This window comes from Abramis brama (assembly GCF_963993115.1).
Source record: "Abramis brama genome assembly, chromosome: 10".
In the NCBI taxonomy this organism is placed as follows: Eukaryota; Metazoa; Chordata; class Actinopteri; order Cypriniformes; family Leuciscidae; genus Abramis; species Abramis brama.
In genome coordinates, this window is record NC_139972.1 from 19,208,615 (window position 1) to 19,227,099 (window position 18,485).

The following is an 18,485-nucleotide window of genomic DNA, read 5'->3' on the forward strand; positions in this document are numbered from 1 at the left end:
CGGTTACCAATGTTGTTGTTCTTTTTGTGTTCAGCAGAGGAAAGTCAGTCTTGACTTGAGGGTGAGTGAATGATATCAGAATTAAAGATGTTTGCCAATACCTTTTTAAAGCATGCCAACAGTCAGAGATAGGAATGTTGAAGACCTGGAATCTAGAGGAAATGACTCATGCTCACACACAAGAAAGAATCATGATACAGCCACCACCGATTCACCCATTGTTTGAGGTCCTGCTAGGTTTCAATCTGGTATTGCCTTTATTAAATACTTCACAATTTCACCTACAATGAATGGTTACAAAATGGTTACCTTTTGTCAAATATGGACACTTTTCAATTTACAAAGCTGTCATTTTGCAGAGAGGCAACCCAAAAACAAAAACCCAGATACTTCAGAGCAGTCAATGAGACATGCCACGTTTCAGGGAAAGACCGACAGAGGTGTGAGAGGACAAAAGAAAGACATGATATAATTTCCCTCAACATCAGCTGTTGAGCAATTCAAGTTAATTTACAAACCAGATGCAAAGAATATGTACTATACACATGTATATATATTTATATTTATATATATACACATTCATAAAATGGTTCAATTTGACAGCCATGTTACAAAGAAAAAAAAAATAGCAGACTGCTTAAGTATAAAAAATAAATAAAAATGATCTCACATGTGACAAACACGTACAACAGTAGGTCTGATCTGTGAAGTGGCATCGACAGACTAAACACGAATTTGAAACAATAGGAATATAAGGGGCATCCATACAGACATGAAAAAGGAGCTAACTAGTCTAAGCAGAAGAAATATAGCTAAAATTTCTTAAAAGGATCTAAATCACTGGTGGGAAACAAATGGAAAGTGCCAATAAGCAACAGGAACTAGTTCAGTTCCACCTCAAGAGGCAGAGGGAGTGGCAGTAAATGAAGTCTCCCTGCTGCCAGGTGGAGCAAGTCAGTCGGCAAACTCAAGGAGGATGATGTGGTGGGGTTAATGGGTCATAATCCAACAAACCTGTCTGGTGTAGGCTGATGAAATTGTTTGTCTTTTACAATGCCAAAATTAATGTAATTCAGTGTCTCGATGTACACACCCATAGAGGTCCTTAAAATGACATTTATTTAAACGTTTCTTATTTGGTTTTTAAAATAGACATTTAGTTTTCATCTTTCCCTCACTAGTACAGACTCAATCCCACCCAAACCCAACCGTCCAATAGAAATATATATGTGAATACTGTGGTGTGTAATCTGGCAGGGGTGAATCTTTATATATCAGGTATCAGTGAAGCCACACACCTAAAAGTCCTAAAGCAGCTCACAACAACACAGTAGAGTTCACTGGCAAAACGGTGACGCTGTGGGGTCAAAGCCTTTGAAAACGTCCTTTAGAGAGGCATTGTCCTGTTCAGCCGTGTCAGGCTGGGCGGGGCTATTGCCGCCAAACGGGCTGCCGGTGCCGCTTGGTTTGTTGGCCTGCTTTACCATGGAGAACAGTGTGGATACAGGTAGGTTGTGGACCCCTGCAGGCTGCTCCGCAGAACCAGTAGGGCCCTGACCAGCTGTGGTTGGACCACCTGTAGCAGGGGTCCCTGCGGCTGTCCCTGCATTGGGCGAAGGTGAAGGTTTGGGTCGAGGGCGATTGTAGCTGTTGTAGCGATCCGTAGTCTGCTCCGTCGAGCTCTTCTCTGGTTCCGGCTGGTCCAGTGCAGACTTACGCACAAACAGCGGCTCTTTAGATTTGGGCTTAGATGAAGCTGCTGTACTTTCGCTTGACTTTGGTTCAGGGGGAGGGCTAGTGTTTCTAGTTGCCCCTGAACCCTCTGCCTTGTCTGAGCCCTGAGTCCGAGGATCGTACAGACTGATGCCGCTCAGCACGCTGCTGCTGCTGCCACCACCACTACCTGCACCGCCAGCTCCCACGCCTCTAACCGACCCTCCTGCTGATAGCAGCCGAGGGTCATAGGGTGCGATGGTGGGGCTGGAGGAAGGTGGAGATAAAGAGGCAGCTGGGGGAGATCCTTGAGGAGCAGGTGGCTCAGAGGTGGACTTAAGGGCAGATTTCTGTGGCTGGAGTCGGGGGTCGGCAGGGGCTTTTCGTGCCATGCGAGGGTCAACAGGTTTCTCGGCAGATATGGACGGAGGTGACGAGATTCCTGTAGAAGCACCTTGAGTGGGGCTGGATGAAGAGGCGTTGACAGTTTTGAGGATTCGGGAGAGCAGCTCAAAGTCTGGAAGGGTAGAGGAGGATTGATTCGATTGCTCAGCAGGAGGAGCAGTTGAAGGAAGAGAAGCGGAGTGGTGCTGGGGCTGGGTGCGAGACAGACGAGGATCTATGGCGGTAACTGGAGGGATGCCAGGGGGCAGTGGGAGCAAGTCTTGTTTGGGAATGGGGATAGGGATGAGGTCTTCAGGACTCCACAGCACCGCCTTAGAAAATGAAGGCTTGTTCAGGACTACATCCTTTTTGATGTGGCTGAACTGCTGTAGTTGGGACCGGGGATCACGCAAAGCCATGCCCATTAAAGGGTCGAGAGGGATGGGCACAGGCTTGTCCCTCAGCATCCTCTCACCCTCCTCTTCCTCATTACTGGCTGGGGCGGTCAACGGAGGAGGTTTGTACACAAGCGGAGGCTCTGGTTTAGGGGCATGGGCGGCTGCATGCCGGGCAAGTCGGGGGTCTGAAGGGGTAGGAGATAGGGAGGATGAAGCACTGGCCTCGGGTGCCTGAGAGTCTGTGTTCCGGGACAGACGTGGGTCTCGTGCCAGCCGGGGGTCTGCTGGTCGGCTGGGTGGGAGTGGGGGCTGAGACTTTTGTAGACGAGGGTCACTTGGAGCTGCATCCTGCTTGGCAGGGCCTTGGGTCTGGGTTTGTTGGCGTAAAGTTTTGAGAATGGAAGTGACACTGCCACCACCATCTTCATCTTCACTGGAATACCAGTTTGCTGAATCTCCTGTAAGTAAAAGGAATTGATTTAGACCGATTTAGAGCGCAATCTAAAGGCTTGGAATTGCGTCCATTTTGGTTGCATATGCTCCCGAACTTTTACCTGTGTGACCTCAAAATATATTTGGGAGCATTTGTGCAAGTGCAAATAGTTGTTGAGTTGCAAAATGTTTTAATTTCTCTACAAAATGTTTGTTAATTTTTGTGCCTGCTATGAGCTGATACAGTGACCAGTCCACCGTTATATCACATAACCAATTAAACTACATCTTTATGCTCTTAACTTTAAAGCAGATTTTAGGTTAGTTAAAATTAGCCGTCAATCTCTCCCTTTCACTGCGCTCTGTTGTCATGTGACAGGGTGCTCCACACTGTACTTTTATTTCCTTCCTTCCTTTTGCTTTGTTTTTAATTCTCCTTTTTTAAATTGATCTCGGATCTGTTTTGCATCTATTACAACTTAAAAAATTGGACCCTGCAACTGCGAGTTTAATGAGAGTCTGCAAAGTAGTGCCTGACAAAAAAACATTAATATTTTCAAAACATAATGTAGGAGAACACTTTTATCAGAATTATCTGTATATTTTTAGTTAAGGACGTTAAGTTAGTTAAAAGTTTCTTAAGGATAAAAAAAGATCTTAGTTTACTAATGCTGTAAACTATATAGGGAGCCCTTACATTACATTACCATTATATTAATGGTTAACAACAGAGCCCACACTATTAGCCTAAATTCAGTTGCTATTTATTTTTAGATATGATTAAAAAAAATGTATGCAAACATGTAAACTGCACATAAGGGAGTTGTGTAAGTCAGTATATGTTTTTACTCTAATTCGTTGTTGAAATATAATCATTTACACACTGGCTTTCATTTTCATGACAGACATTTTTAACATACATTAAATAATCAAGACATCACTAACAGGTCAAATATAATGAATATATAGGCTAATATAGTGCATATATTTAGCAAAAGAGTTCTCTAGCTGACTAACAAGCTGTGGACACTGAATGACTTGCCTGAGGTAATGTTACGTGGGATATTGTTTACAAGCTGTTTTACTGATGTCTTTCCACCGTTGAAACACTGATTGAGCGATTACACGATATATAATACGCAGTGTTTCCTCTATGTTGATTAGTTAATGGCGTACACGGTGCGATTTTTGCTGTTTTTACGAGCTCGCAGAGGATTTTTTTCACTCGGGAGTAATCGAGTGGAATCGGTGATGCTCGCATGGTCGCGGCTCGCAGCGTGTGAGAGGAATTACGAGCCGAGCCGAGCACGATATGAGCACCTCCCCGACCTCCCGATCATTTTTAAACATGTTTAAAAAATTCGGGGAGTCGGGCCGATTTTCACCAGCTGTCCCCTATTGCTAATCATACACAACCACGTGGGGCTATAGGCTACCTCAGTGGCAGCAACCATACAGGGTGCGCATACACTGTCACACACACACACCGCTCTCTCTCTCTCTCTCTTTAGTTTTTATGTTGAAAGGAATGGCTACTGTTCTCTGCTTTACAACAAATCATTTGCACACACATTTCTGTCATTTTTTCTATCTGAAGCTTTGCCTGCTGCATGCAACATTGACGGTCTCTGTGTTTAGCGCGAAAGCTCACGTGATTGCTGCCGGCTCGGGATAAAATTCGTGCAGGACAGACAGTCGTGCCGTGTACCAGCTGCTTTGACGCGATTATCAGTTAAACTGACTCGCAGCGTGTGCAATATCTCTCGACCTCCCGAGTGTCCGATCCTGGTCCGAACTCGCACCGTGTACGCCCGCCTTTAGGGCTCTACAGTGCGACCATTTCACTCGCATTTGCGCCTAAATATGTCTGTGTGCGACCATGAAAAGATATTTAGGCGCACTTGTGCGACTGACCCGATCGAAGATTTTTTTTTGGCGGCCGCCAAAGCGAATTTTTGTCCCGCCAAAGTCTTATTTGACCGGTGTGTAATATAGATAAACTGCTGCTCTTGTGACAGCTGGGCGCATGTTTAAAAGAACGAGAGAGAGAGAGAGCGAGAGCGCGCGCCCTCTGGTCGCGTGCGCGCGAGCACTCTCTTTGCGAAGCAAGGTTCCACGTTTTAATAAATGGTTAAACGACTGATCTTTCCAACACTGAACTCACGAGACGTCTGAATCGGTGTATAACAGATCGGTAACACTTTACAATAAGGTTCCATTTATTAAACTCTAGTTATAACTACATTAGTTAACATTAACTTTTAATAAACTGCACTTCTACAGAATGTATTAATCTTTGCTAATGTTCATTTCAACATTTAATAGCCTACATTATTGAAATCAAAAGTTGTATTTGTTAACATTTAGTTAATGCACTGTGAACTAACATGAACAAACAATAAACAGCTGTATTTTTATTAAGATTAATAAAGATGAATACATTCAGTAACATGTATTGCTCATGGTCCATGTTAGTAATAAACTAATGTTAAATCAAACCATATTGTAAAGTGTTTCAAAAAAATAATTTACAGAACACCTTAAAATAAGAACGTAAGGTGTGCTTACCCCCTTTAGTACAGCCTATATGGTTAGCAAGATTTAGCCTTAATAAACTACAGCATTTACAACTGAATGGTAGCCTATTCAATTGTAGATGGTAGAAAATAAGACTATTAGTTAAAATAAACTTTTTAATGCTACTTTTTCTCCCTGCTTTTTTATATTGATATGATTATATACCAAAATAATCTATTAAAGAAGGATTTTATCTTACAAAGCTATGAAATCCAGAGGTAAAATCACAGCTTTTTTTTTTTTTTTTAAAGTGTTGGCCACCGAAGACCATTTTTGACCCAGGTAAAACCCTGCAGGGCCAACAATGTTTGTGTGCGGACATTCACACTTCAAGCAAGAATCGCTAGTGAGGCACGAAATGTATGAATTTATGGGGGGTTTTTTATGCAATTTTTTTTATGACAGCCAGTGTAATTGTTTTTCTAAAACTGAAAATATTTAATGTTCATAAGGTAAACTTTTGTCACACAATGTGGCACAGTAATATTGTGTCGTTAAAGGGAAAAAAAACCCTTTCAATTGTATGTGCTCCTAAATTTTGGGGGGGGGGCGGTGGTTGTTCGGACAGACCTGCCCCCACTGCTAAAAAAAATCCTAAAGGAAACACTGATACGTTTAAGCAAGTTGTACTGTATCTTTCAACATACTTTCAGATCTTCATTCATATTTATTAGGAAGAGATGATCGCGTTCACTCACTCTCTGCGTGCTGCTGCTTTAACTGAGGAGCCTATATAGTCATGTCTCGACACATTAAAGAGCATCAAAACGGCATTTATTGTTTGAATTTTGTGATAAGATGGACATGAAAATGACACGCCGTTTCTATACGAAAGTAACAAAACGCGGAGCTTATTGCAATTATTGGTGGTTAGGCTACAACGCTGTATTCGTCTTGTATACACAAGACAAACGAAAATTTGTGGGGTGAATATGTGTACCGCTACACCTCTAATTAATATTTGATCAAATGTCAAGGAAGAATAATTTGTTTTGTGACAACCTCAACAATGGACTAGGGGCTGGGCAGAGCAGCAGGGGGCGGAGCAAGTTCGGTACGCTATGAGAGTATCGCGACACGTACCGTGGGTCGTGTATCGTGGTTTTACCAGTGCTATCAAGTAAAAAAGTTCATTTTGAGCCCTGAATCTGATTTTCTTTTGCTGGTAGTCTCATCTGAAAACATCAGCCTCTGTTAGTTTCAGTAATATTAGTGCAAGAAAGCACCATCTAGTGGAGGGACAAGATATTTTGGTGGCAAGATTGCACAACCCCAGGCCAGAGGATGTTTACAGCATTATGATGTTCTGGGCAGGGTCAAGCTCTGCGCAGAGTCCTTGAGATGTTTCCTTCCCAGAAATAGCCTTGGCAAAATATACATTTGAAGTCAGCACTTTGAAAACCTCAGCTATTTGTATGACAACAATGTTATAATAATCAAAATGCTTTCTTGTAAAGTATTTTGGTAAAAAAGGAACATTTCTGTATAAAAGCTATGCATGTTGTTTCTATAGAAAATATATGTTATATGATTGTACTGAATACTGCCACCGCAAGTAATGAAGTTGTGCAGTAGTACCTTCATTCTCCCTCTCAGTTCCTCCTCCTTCAGCCAGCCTCTTGGCTCTCTCCTCATCTTCCTGCTGTTTCTGCTGGAGTCTCATAAAAAGCACACGCTGTGCTGGGGGCAGGAAATCTGGCACTGCCATCCCAGGCTGATTAGATGGGCCTACATTAGCTGCACCCTCTACATTTCCAGAGTTCTGGTTCCCAGGTGACTGATCATTGAAGTTTCCACCACCTACCCCTTGAAAGTTGTCACCTGTACCGGGAGGCAAAGAATGGGGCTGAATACTAATGTTTCATAAATAGAGCAGCGTAGGACAATAAAGCAGCTCAACTGGTAGAGCATGGTGCTGGCCAAAACAAGGTCATCTACTTAGGGAATGCATATACTTTCATTTAAAATCAATTTGGATAAAAACATCTAACAAATGCTTAAATGCAACTGTGCTTTTGCGTGCTCTGAATTTACAAAACCAAAGTTAAAATACCAGATGAACTCACCATCTCTTCCATCTATTGACATGACTTGCTGCTGCTGGTAGAAGTTATCATAGAAGTTGTTACCAGATGATCCACCACCTGGAGGCATCATCCCCGGGTTTGGTGGTCCATCTCCCTGGCCAAAATTCGGCATCATTGGCGGTCCTGGTGGAGGGCCTTGATTCATGTTAGGTGGGCCCATAGGAGGCATATCATGAGGACCGCCTGGAATCATGTGTCCTGGTGGCGGGGCACCGGGAAAGCGAGGTGGAGGTGCACCTGCAGGAGGGCCCTGAGGTCCTGCAACACCTGCAGCAGCATTACCAGGACCTGGTCCTCTGTAAAAGAGTGCATCTGTGTCAGTATATTCTGTATGCGGCAAGTAAGTAAACCAACATGATTTGATAGAAAGAAAAAGTCAGCTAACCTGACACCCAGTTTTTGTGCTAGCTGTCCTGTGGGCTTCACCACAATCTCAAACAAGGAGGGGATCTTCTTCCCAGCATTTCCTCCACAAGCAGGTGGTGGACCCATAGGAGGCGGAGGAGGACCGTTGGGGTTTAGAGGCCCTTGAAAGCTGCCTCCATCTGGGCAGGGAGGAGGGGGGCCTGGGCAGGGCCCAACTCCAGGACCAGGACCTGGGCCAGCACCAGGGCCTGGAGCTGGTGGACCACTTGGAGGGATATTTCCATGTGGGGCAACAGGCATTCCAAATTCCATTGGCGTGGAAGAATCTCCTGGAGAAGGTCTTGGTGGAGTTGGGAGAAGACCAACACCAGGGGGTGGTTTTGGAAGAGGGTTAATGCCTTGCTTTTTCAGTTCCTCAACCTCTTTCTCATCTTCTGCACCAGCTTCTGCATCCTCTGCCAGCATCTTCATTGGGAAAAAAAAATGTGTGATGTTAGTCAGGGTGCACAGTAACAACAACAACTCTACAACTACATTTAAAAAATCTGCGATGACCACCTTATCCAGCAGCTCTTGAGTATCTTCTGTTAGGGACTCATGAGAGAACATGCACTCTTCACCATTCACACAGTTCCCTGTGGTATGGAACAACTTGCAAGGGAAATCACGTGCAGTGGAGTCAAGGAGTTATTTTGACACGTGTGAAAACTCTTACTCTTTTCAGAGTGCAAGTCCTTATATAGATAATAAGAGCTTATATGGCAATACCAGCAAGCAAAATGACCAAAGGATATCATGCATGTAGGGACAGTTTTCTGCTCGTGCACAGAAACCAGTGATGTAAAACTTGCAGAGTTCTTTCTTCTTAGGCAGCTCAATGTCATGGCTGAAGTTACAGTGGTCACCCTGATGATGAATTGACAGCAATTAGTACAGAAATAACTATTATTGTCAATAAGTCATATGAGATTTTACATCATGTTATAAGTCAGACATAATTAATTTATTTAAACATACAAAACTTTTTAATACTCAGAAATAACAAGGACATCTAAACTGTGTTTCAACCAATTTTATCTGCAATATCTTCCAAAATTGGATTACTGTGTTTACCCAAGTACAGCGGCCCTCAATATAGTATTTACAGATGGCTTTCCCCTTCTTGTCCGGCCCATGTTTCTCTTGCTCATGTCTCCTCGGGCCTCCAGATCCATCCTAAAGCAGTCAGAGAACAAACAAGTCAGATGCTAATTCATGTTCTGCTGATTAAATATGAACCAAGTAGATCATCTGAAGAACTCTTACCCCCAAGTCCATTTCTCCATTGTTATCTTCATCAGGACCTTGGTCTCCTCCACGGCCCCTCCCTCGATTTCTCCCTCTGCCCCGGTTCATTCCTCGACCTCCTTTCCCTCTCCCGCGACCTCGTCCACCTTTCGCACCTGAAGAAGAAAAAAAAAAATTAGAAATGAAAAACACTCCAACATAATATAATGCTTTACCTCCACATCTGTTAGTCGAGCAGAACTCACCCCGCCCTCTGTCCTTCGATTTCCTGTACTGGTTTAGTTCTTTTGAAAAGTCATCATAGTCATCATCTCCCATGTTGTCATAGTCATCCTCTCCATACTGTCAAAGAAAACATGCATGCTTTAGGGGAAGTAAAAGACAAACTGACCAATCTAATGTGTATAGCTTGCCTAGTAATAATGACAGATTTTATAATCCAAGATATGGAATGGATTGGATATCTGACCAATCATGTGTTTTCCAGTTATTAATGATTTTTGAAAAAGATTTTTCGATTTATACTCGCATAAATGCAATTTTAGCCCATTAAATATTTTACAGCAGAGCTATATTCCCTATAGAAATGTACGTTTTTTTTAGATTTTGTTAACTGTTAGTTTTTCTAGGCCTGGAAATCACAATATTAAAATTCCCTTATATGTCCATGAATATAAAAACACTGGATATGCGGTATGAGCTTTGTTTGGTGTTTAAAACTTGTGAATTATGACCCACCTCCATCTCATCTCCATACATGCCATCACCATCATCATTCTCTCCTCCCATTTTGCCCCGTCCTCTTCCTCTGCTGCCTCCTCTCCCACCACGTCCTCTCATTCCTCCTCTGCCTCGACCTCTCTGGTTCTTCATGCGGTTTTTGCCACCTGTGTGACAGTAATAAGAGTCAGCAGATGTAATTACACAGACGCTGACACACTGGTGTGAATTCACACACTTTTGAGCCCGAGAATGAAGTATGCAGACACTGAACTAGTTATAATTATGACACTGTAACTAAACGACAAACTCCACACGTCTACCTGCACATTATTAGAAATAATGTATAGCACTTTTGTTGATATGCAATCAGCCAAAACCATTCAAGCTAATTTATTTATCTTATTTTTAAATTAACATTCACCTCTGCCACGTGGACCCCCTCCAACCTCTTTGGCCTTACGGTACTGGTTTAATTCCTTGGTGAAATCATCATAGTCATCATCACCCACTTCCTCATCCTCTTCACCTTCATATGTTTCCTCCTCATAGTCATCATAGCCACCATAGCCCTGCTTGTCCATCTTCATATAGTTGCCTTTCTTTGGGATGGGACCTCCATGAGCAGAGGAAGCAGGAGGGTAACCTCCTTGAGACTACAAAATATAGACTGGGATTAAAACCTAATCTGATTGGTTGGCCAGTCTAGGTAGATGTTGTGTTATGAATGTTACTTTAAAATCATATATAAATGTTTTACTAATATAAATGTTACTTTAAATAGAACAAAAATTATGTTTTACTCACAGTGGGAGGATACTGAGGGCTGTATTCCCTGTACTTCCTCTTTTCACTGGGACTGTAATCTGAGTCATCACTGTAGTCTGAGTGGTCATCGCTGGAGGATGCGTGCCGCTGCATTACACACAAATACATTTGATAAGATGATGCAGATGATATAGACTATCCACCACTAAAACCCCTTTCACACAGCACGATGATCCCGGCAAATTGCCAGAACCCCTTCTGTGTGAACGCAAACACGACCCGTGATTGATGCTGGCATCGATGCCGGGTTGGGGACCTAATAACATTGCTGTGTTCAGTCCCGGAACACGCGCTGTGTGAACAAAAGCCGTAATAATGCCGTGTTATAGTGATGACGCTGAAGCCGGGATCGTTCGCCAGCTAGTGAAATGGTACGTAATGCGCGTTTATGATCGAATCAGTGGCAGTGTGAATGAACCAAAATCCAACGAACCCGGGTCAAATCCCGGGTCACTTTATCCGTGTATTTTCCGGAATCTCTGTGTGAAAGGGGCTTAAATGTTTGTTGTCAGTAGGATTAAAAAAAAACTACAATTTTCAGCAAGGACACATTCAATTGATCAAATATGAAAAAATGTTTTTAAAAATGTGACTATACCAGCATTTCCCTCTAGCATTTTGATCGCTGTTGAACAGATTCTTAAAGGGATGGTAAAATCAAAAGTAAAATCAACCTAGGGTCCTTTGCACCATGACCTCGAGCCAAACACCTCCCCAGAAGCCTTTTTTCCCTTGGTTGAACATTATTAAAGTTAGAGCTTATTTAGAGATATCAGCCGAATGGCTTAGTGCAGGCGCTAACGGATCCAAGGATGTATCTCATAAATTACCCCACTAATAATGCCCAGAATGGTACCAAACTTATACAGTAGTACAAATAGGTTCTGTACTCAAAAAAAGAGACATTGGAAAGTTTGTAAGGACATCAGCAGTTTATTTAAATACAAAATAGCTCATGCTACTGTTAACCCGCACGTCAACGTAAGTTTGATACCATCAAACAGAGCATCAAAGACGTCTATTTACAACATGTTTTTGAAGCGTTGATCATTGTTAGCCAATCACAGACATATATGTTGAGCACGTGAACACAATGGCCAATCAGAGGTGTTTAAAAATCCGTTCAACGGTACTCAAAATGCTAGAGGGAAATGCTGGTATAATCACATTTTTTTAATTTTTAGTACCCAAGTCTGTACTTTTGCCAACACTAGTACAATGTCACAAAATATTTCAATTTCAAATAAATGCTGTTCTTTTGAACTTTCTATTCATCAAAATATCCTGATAAAATATAATGGTGCCTACCAAATATATATACTACAATATTATTGGTAAAACCATTGATGTGATTTAAACTAAAAAATGATTAAGCACCACAACTGTTTTCAACATTGATAATAATAAGAAATGTTTCTTGAGCAATAAATCAGCATTTTAGAATGATTTCTGAAGGATCATGTGACACTGAAGACTGGAGTAATGATGCCGAAATTTCAGCTTTGCCATCACAGGAATAAATGATATTTTAAAATTAGTGCTGTCAGTTAAACGCATTATTAACGGCGTTAACGCAAACCCATTTTAACGGCGTCAATTTTTTTATCGCGAGATTAACGTTCTTTTTGGCCTAGCAAACTTTGTAGTTTTTTTTCACATGCCGTTGCAACAACTAGTAACGTTAGAAAAACTACACCACCACACCGGATCTAGCTAGACCGGAAACAAAACAACAGGCACGCCGCACACACTTGTTTAGGTTTGCGAGCCTGCCTGCGTGACGTGCGTCTCAAGCCGCGTGGAAAACGTGTGCATGCTAGAAATAGAACTGACGCCTATTTTTCACGCGACACGCAAGCGTGTTGGAAGCGTTTCCAGGCAAAATAGAATAGGAAAAGATGTTTGTATGTCATTTTGACACGAATACATATTAATAAATTACATTTTGATGTTTGAAAGTTTAGGTTTTGACATAAATGCAGATATAAATGTAATTAAAAAAAATATTATCGATTTTCAAATATTGCACCTGTCAATACAGAACGAAATATTCTGTAGCCTATTTTGCCGTCAATACTGCCGATGTTGTCTTTGCTGCTATATGTTTAACATTAAGTATAGGCCTTCCACAACTCTCTCCCCATATGTCGAATATATCACCAATGAGGTTTATCATATGTCACCTATCATCAGCAGCGCCGCGTCAGACACGTTTCTGGTGTGCAAAGACATAGAAAACGCCACGCAATCGCCATGCAGCTGACACGCAACAGAAACGCCATGCTCACGCCACGCAGCCAGTGTGTCGCCGGCCTAACGTTACGTTTTGAGAGGATGGCGAGCGCGAGACGCCTAAATGGATGCCAATAAGATTCTGAATGGAAAGTTTACTTTTAAAAAGTTGCCAAATGGTTCCATTGACAAGACCAAAGTGATCTGTGTGTTTTGTCGTTGTGAACTGAGCTATCATCGCAGCACGTCCAGTCTGAAATACCACTTGATGGCCAAGCACACAGGTAATGCGAATTCTCTGATGCGATTATTTGCTCCAAGTGAGAATGTAAGTGTGAAATTGAACACTACAGTATATGCCAATGTTGTTTTCAATAAAAAAAACATTTGCACAAAGCAAGCCGATCCACTTTTCCATGTTGATAAGAGCATTAAAATGAGAAAAAAAATAATGGGACAAAAAGAAATCAAGGGACATTTAGAATAGATAAAAATGTGCGATTAATTGCGAGTTAACTATGACATTAATGCGATTAATCGCGATTAAATATTTGAATCGTTTGACAGCACTGTTTAAAATATATTAAAATAGAAAAGTTATTTTAAATTGTAATAAAATTTCACAATATTACTGTTTTTATTGTATTTTGGTCAAATAAACGCAGTGCTTCTCTCAATATCAACACAAACACTTACCTTGTGCTTAGATTTACGCTTTTTCTTGGCCCTCCTTTTCTCTTTTTCACGCTCTCTCTCCCTCTTTCTCTTTCTCCTCCGCCGATGTGACTTTTCATCATCCGATTCACTGACATGGTGTTCTTTGCTGCGGCGAGGTTTATCCTGGGGATCAGCTCCCTCACCGCTGGGCACCTCTGCCTCTCCGCCATCATCCTCCAACTCGCCTTCTTCCAGTTCCCCATCTTCTTGCCTGTTTGACATGGAAAACACAGCAAGAACATCACAACTCTGAACAGGACTACACAGGATATTATTTGTTTTTTTTGACTCACTGCCATTTGAGAAATCTTGGTCTTTGATAACTGGTTAGTTGCACAAAGGCTACTGTTGTCAAAAGCTGTGCAGAACAGAACATTAACTCGATTGATTGCTTTTTAGGTGGGCCTTCATTCTCAATTCTGACACGGCGACTTCTGCTGATCTGGCTATTAACAATTCACATGTCTTTATGGTGTAGATAACTAAGCAAATTGGGATGTCTTAACAGCATTTTATCTTCCAACTTTCAGGCAGTGAGGTAGAGCTAAAGGGCAAGATAGATCAACAGGACTGCCAATCTACAGACGTAATACTATAATTTAGTTGCTTCAAGCATCACACTAGTGGTGTCAAATGTTGACTGATTATTTGTCACATGCTGAGAACAACTCAGAGTCATTACAGAGCCGCTCTGTTTATAGAAGGTGTAGCATACAAGTATATACAGGACACCTGGTGGTAAACACTCATTACATTCAGGCAGAACTGCCCTTTAAAACTAAGATAAGGAGTTGCCACATAAGACATAGAAGCATTGCTGCACTTTAAAATTGTGCATTGACAAAACATTATCACCTAACCACTCAACTTTGGCCTATAAAAACAACAGATCCCTGCAATTCAACTTCTGACAAGAGAATGTATGATGCCAGACGAACTGCAATGCAAATCTGTGTGTGAGATATGATTCAAAAGAATTACCACAGAAGTTAAACCAGCTGCATAATGTACAAAAAAGCTTTACTTGCAACAATCAGTAGGCTAAGTGATGGTATTTAACACTCTCAATCATCTTACAATCAGTATGAAGTCTACATGAAGGTCTTAATCCAACCATTCCTATAAACTTTATTAGAAGACAAAACTTATTCTACTGAACTTTAAATCCTCCGACTATGTGAATATTTTTCAGGATTCTTCCAAAGCTCTTTTACAATTACAATAAAGAGACAAACTTCTTTTCTCAATGGACTATGTACACAAGCTCTGGCATTAAATTAGGCTAAACTCATGTCATCTGCTCCTCTGACCATGTAATGTCTTTAAAGTATTACAGAGGGAATCAATTGATGAATTATGACTGCATTAACTACAAATCCCTCCGTCTCTATCAATACAATCTCCACAAGCATTTATATCATGTTGTGAATAAAAATCTACAAGCTTCAGCAGTTATCTAACAGCTCTAGCGAGTCTCAGTGAGGGAAGATCTTTCACTCATGCTTGTTATTGAACATAGTGAAGTGCCAAAAAAATATGGTCAGACAAAAACCAGGCCACACTTGTAATAATTACTTGTCTAACACCTTGCAAAAATAACTGCCGAAAGAAAGGATGCCAAAGAAACCAAGGAAGGGATTTCTTAGTCATTTAAAAGTGTTGCAAGAATATCTTGGCAGATAGACAGCTTGAGAACTACCTCTAATTTTACTAAAGAAAAGTTACTAACAAACTTTGCTCACTAAGTATCCAAGTTATAAGATACAATATCATGCAAAGACAAAACAAATGTGACTACAAAATACTGGCCTTCATATTTCTGGTAATGAACTGAAAATACTTACTGCGAAATATTAAATTTATGCATAAATGATTTTCATGGAAGGTGAAAGGTTGCATTTGGGGCATTTGCAGACAATGGTGGTATGGTTAAGAACCTTTGTGTTCTGCTTCATGTTTTGGTAAGACCTTGAATGCTTCTGAGACATTGGACAAATCACTGGTTCATAAGGGATGCATGTGCACATAAAGCTAACTAGTTTACAACAAAACTAGAGTATGTTGAAACAGGAGCACCTTTTGTGGAACATTTAATAGATTATTTACAATACGTTATAATATGATTTCTGTACCTGACGTGGAAGACTTAATTTTCGTTGTTAGTTCCCATCCAAATGTCGTACTGTTACTAAAATGTATCATGTTAAATCAGTAAAATTTTAGAATAGACAAGAATAAAATAAATGTCATTAAAAATAGCTTTACTAACTACTTGCACTACAAGAACTTCATATTTGAAAATATAGTAGTATAATTATATAGTGACTTTTAACGTTTAAATAAAAAATAACGTTATCAATAAATCTAAGTGCGTAGCTCGTGACACTTAGCACACAGGCTAAGTGCTAAAACGGTGACAAATTAAAATCGCCTATCTTAAATAATGTTATTACATTAAGATAAACTGAATCGTACTGTATTCGATGGCTAATTAAATTAATTGAAAGAATGGTTAGTCAAGCGGGCAAGTCATAAGCCATGCTAGTCCGTGGCTATTCATTAGCTTCTGTGTTAGCCGTGTTGTTGTTGTATTTTACGTAGTCGTCGGCTAACTAGCTTTAGCGTTGTCCGGGCCTCGCGATGGAAAAAGATACAAATTCCTTAATGCGTTACCAGGGAATTTTACCACTTATCCGCCACATTACGTACAATTTGCGTTCGTTATTAAGATTTTAATTGGATATTAATAACCAAGATCTTGTTTACTCGTTCTTTTTCTTTTGTCCGTCCGTTATTTGTCTGTGATGAAAACATTAAGTTACTGGAGCAATGTTTTGGCGTAGTTGTGGCCCGCTTGGTCTTCGATCACTTAAAAAGCTTCGAAAAGTGACGGAAAATGTAAATTTGATCATATTCTGAATGTTTTCCTGATTCGCTTATGACCTTCCAGATTGCGCTGTTTAACGTTTCAAGATGGCGTTTCGTTACCTCTGTACGTTTCCCAGAAAAGGCGACTTTAATCCCTTTGAAAAAAAAAAAAGCAAATGCCCGTGCTTTTGTTTTTTGGAAAAAAGCAAAGGACAAATCAATAGTTGGATAGAAATATGATGATATTACTCGACCTTTCGTCAGTGAGAAGGCTGTTGTGTTCGTGGTTGGCTGTTGGGGAGTTTGGATGGACAGTCATGCTTTCCACAGCCATTTCCTCTAACGTACTACATTCAGTGCAAAAAATCAACTGTCTTATGCGTTACTTGACTTTGATCTACTTGTTGATTGGCTTTAGGAAGAGATTCAGTTCATAGTAGTCAATTCCCCACTAACAGTTTAAAAGAGAAACAGGTTGAAAACGTTCCTGAGGTTCTCCGTCCTACAGTTGCGATGTGAAATGAAACTCATTCACTTAAAATGGCGATGCTTCTTCTCCGAGGAGAAGGGGACGGGCTAATGTGACGTGAGACGTGACGTCGTATGTCACGGAAATGACCGATCGGGCCATAAAGAACAATACATTATTTTTGACCTGACCATATATATATATCAATATTTTTTGTGACTCCAGATTATTCAATAATAAAAAAAAATATTTTATAATATATTTCAGTTTCTTGATTGCATGCTTCTTCTTTTTTTTTCTTTTTTTGAATTTTAATAAAGATAGTTTTTTAATAGCCTATATTAATAGTATTACTAAAATGAATTATAGTAATAATAATAATAATTTAAATAAGTCATTCTGGCCTGGGGCTCCTTGGGAGTTTGGTTTGGGCCCTGGCCCCATGGTTGTGATGTGAACCATTGCTTTAAATCGCCAGTAAACTTCAACACAGTAATTCTGATATGCCTATTGACTCTGTGACACGATCAACTGTTCCTGAAATATAAATTATGTATAATCCAGAAAAAAAGGCTATGATGAATGTTCTGTAACATGAAATAGTATTGGCTTGGTGTAAAACTGATTTTTTATTTTATTAAAAGGTCCTGCTTCTTAAAAGTTCCTGCCCTGGGAGCATTATTGTATATAACAGTTTTGTCCATAAATAGATATATCCCACCCTTCATTAAACTATATTGCCTTGGATTAAAATATCAGTTTCTTATAGACTAAAATATTTAATTGAATGTATATTGAGCATGCTCCTGGAAACAATAATTTAATGCTATAAACAGTTATGTATATTCCAATAAACATAATATTTTATCTCTCTAAAAGGACTATTACTGTTTTGTAGATTATACTGTTCAATTTTGTTTAAAACGAAAATCAAGTGAGTATGATCTTCATATAGGCTATATTGACTGAATAATTCTTTGAGAATGTTTAAAAATAAAAAAATACACTTTATTCTTTGAATTTCTAATGTGATTTATGAGTCAATGTTATAAAGAGACTTATGTTCTATTTATATGCAGAGGTGGGCACAAATACATCAAAAACTATTTTGTTACAAACTACAAATACTGGCTCATGAAATGTAACAAAATAAAATACAAAATACTGATGTGAAAAATGTATTTAAATAAAATACAAGTAATTAGTATTTTGAAAATACAAAAATACTCCCACAATAATCTTAAAGGGTTAGTTCACCCAAAAATGAAAATTCTGTCAGTAATTACTCACCCTCATGTTGTTCCAACCCCGTAAGACCTTCGTTCATCTTCGGAACATAAATTAAGATATTTTTGATGAAATCTGAGAGCTGGATCACTTCTCCATAGGCATAAGGCATTATAACGT

At 40.2% G+C, this 18,485-nt stretch overlaps 1 protein-coding gene across 2 annotated transcripts; it reads right to left on the bottom strand.

Moving 5' to 3' along the window:
* Positions 1–234: 234 nt before the first annotated feature.
* On the bottom strand, positions 235–17,146 carry zc3h4 (zinc finger CCCH-type containing 4). Of its 2 annotated transcripts, XM_084126186.1 has the most exons (15): positions 15,874–16,735; positions 15,586–15,720; positions 13,721–13,952; positions 10,772–10,879; positions 10,389–10,620; positions 9,983–10,131; positions 9,490–9,586; positions 9,263–9,399; positions 9,071–9,172; positions 8,752–8,863; positions 8,516–8,625; positions 7,977–8,422; positions 7,571–7,887; positions 7,083–7,325; positions 235–2,953 (listed from the first exon to the last, which is right to left on the bottom strand). In XM_084126186.1, exons 2-15 carry the CDS (start codon positions 15,606–15,608, stop codon positions 1,338–1,340), a joined length of 3,924 nt encoding a protein of 1,307 aa, XP_083982312.1. In that variant the 5' UTR covers positions 15,609–15,720; positions 15,874–16,735; the 3' UTR covers positions 235–1,337. The 2 variants fall into 2 exon arrangements, with proteins under 2 accessions (XP_083982312.1, XP_083982311.1); XM_084126185.1 differs by lacking the exons at positions 15,586–15,720; positions 15,874–16,735 and adding an exon at positions 16,864–17,146.
* Between the last annotated feature and the right edge of the window lie 1,339 nt (positions 17,147–18,485).

Excerpts from the sequence above, each read along its gene's own strand:
- zc3h4 (XM_084126185.1), bottom strand. The coding sequence starts at position 16,943 with ATGGCTGTGGAAAGCATGACTGTCCATCCAAACTCCCCAACAGCCAAC. Across the intron at positions 10,880-13,720 it reads AGCGTAAATCTAAGCACAAG|CGGCACGCATCCTCCAGCGA; the intron begins GTAAGTGTTTGT and ends TGTGTAATGCAG. Across the intron at positions 8,864-9,070 it reads TTGAGGGCCGCTGTACTTGG|GGTGACCACTGTAACTTCAG; the intron begins GTAAACACAGTA and ends ATTCATCATCAG.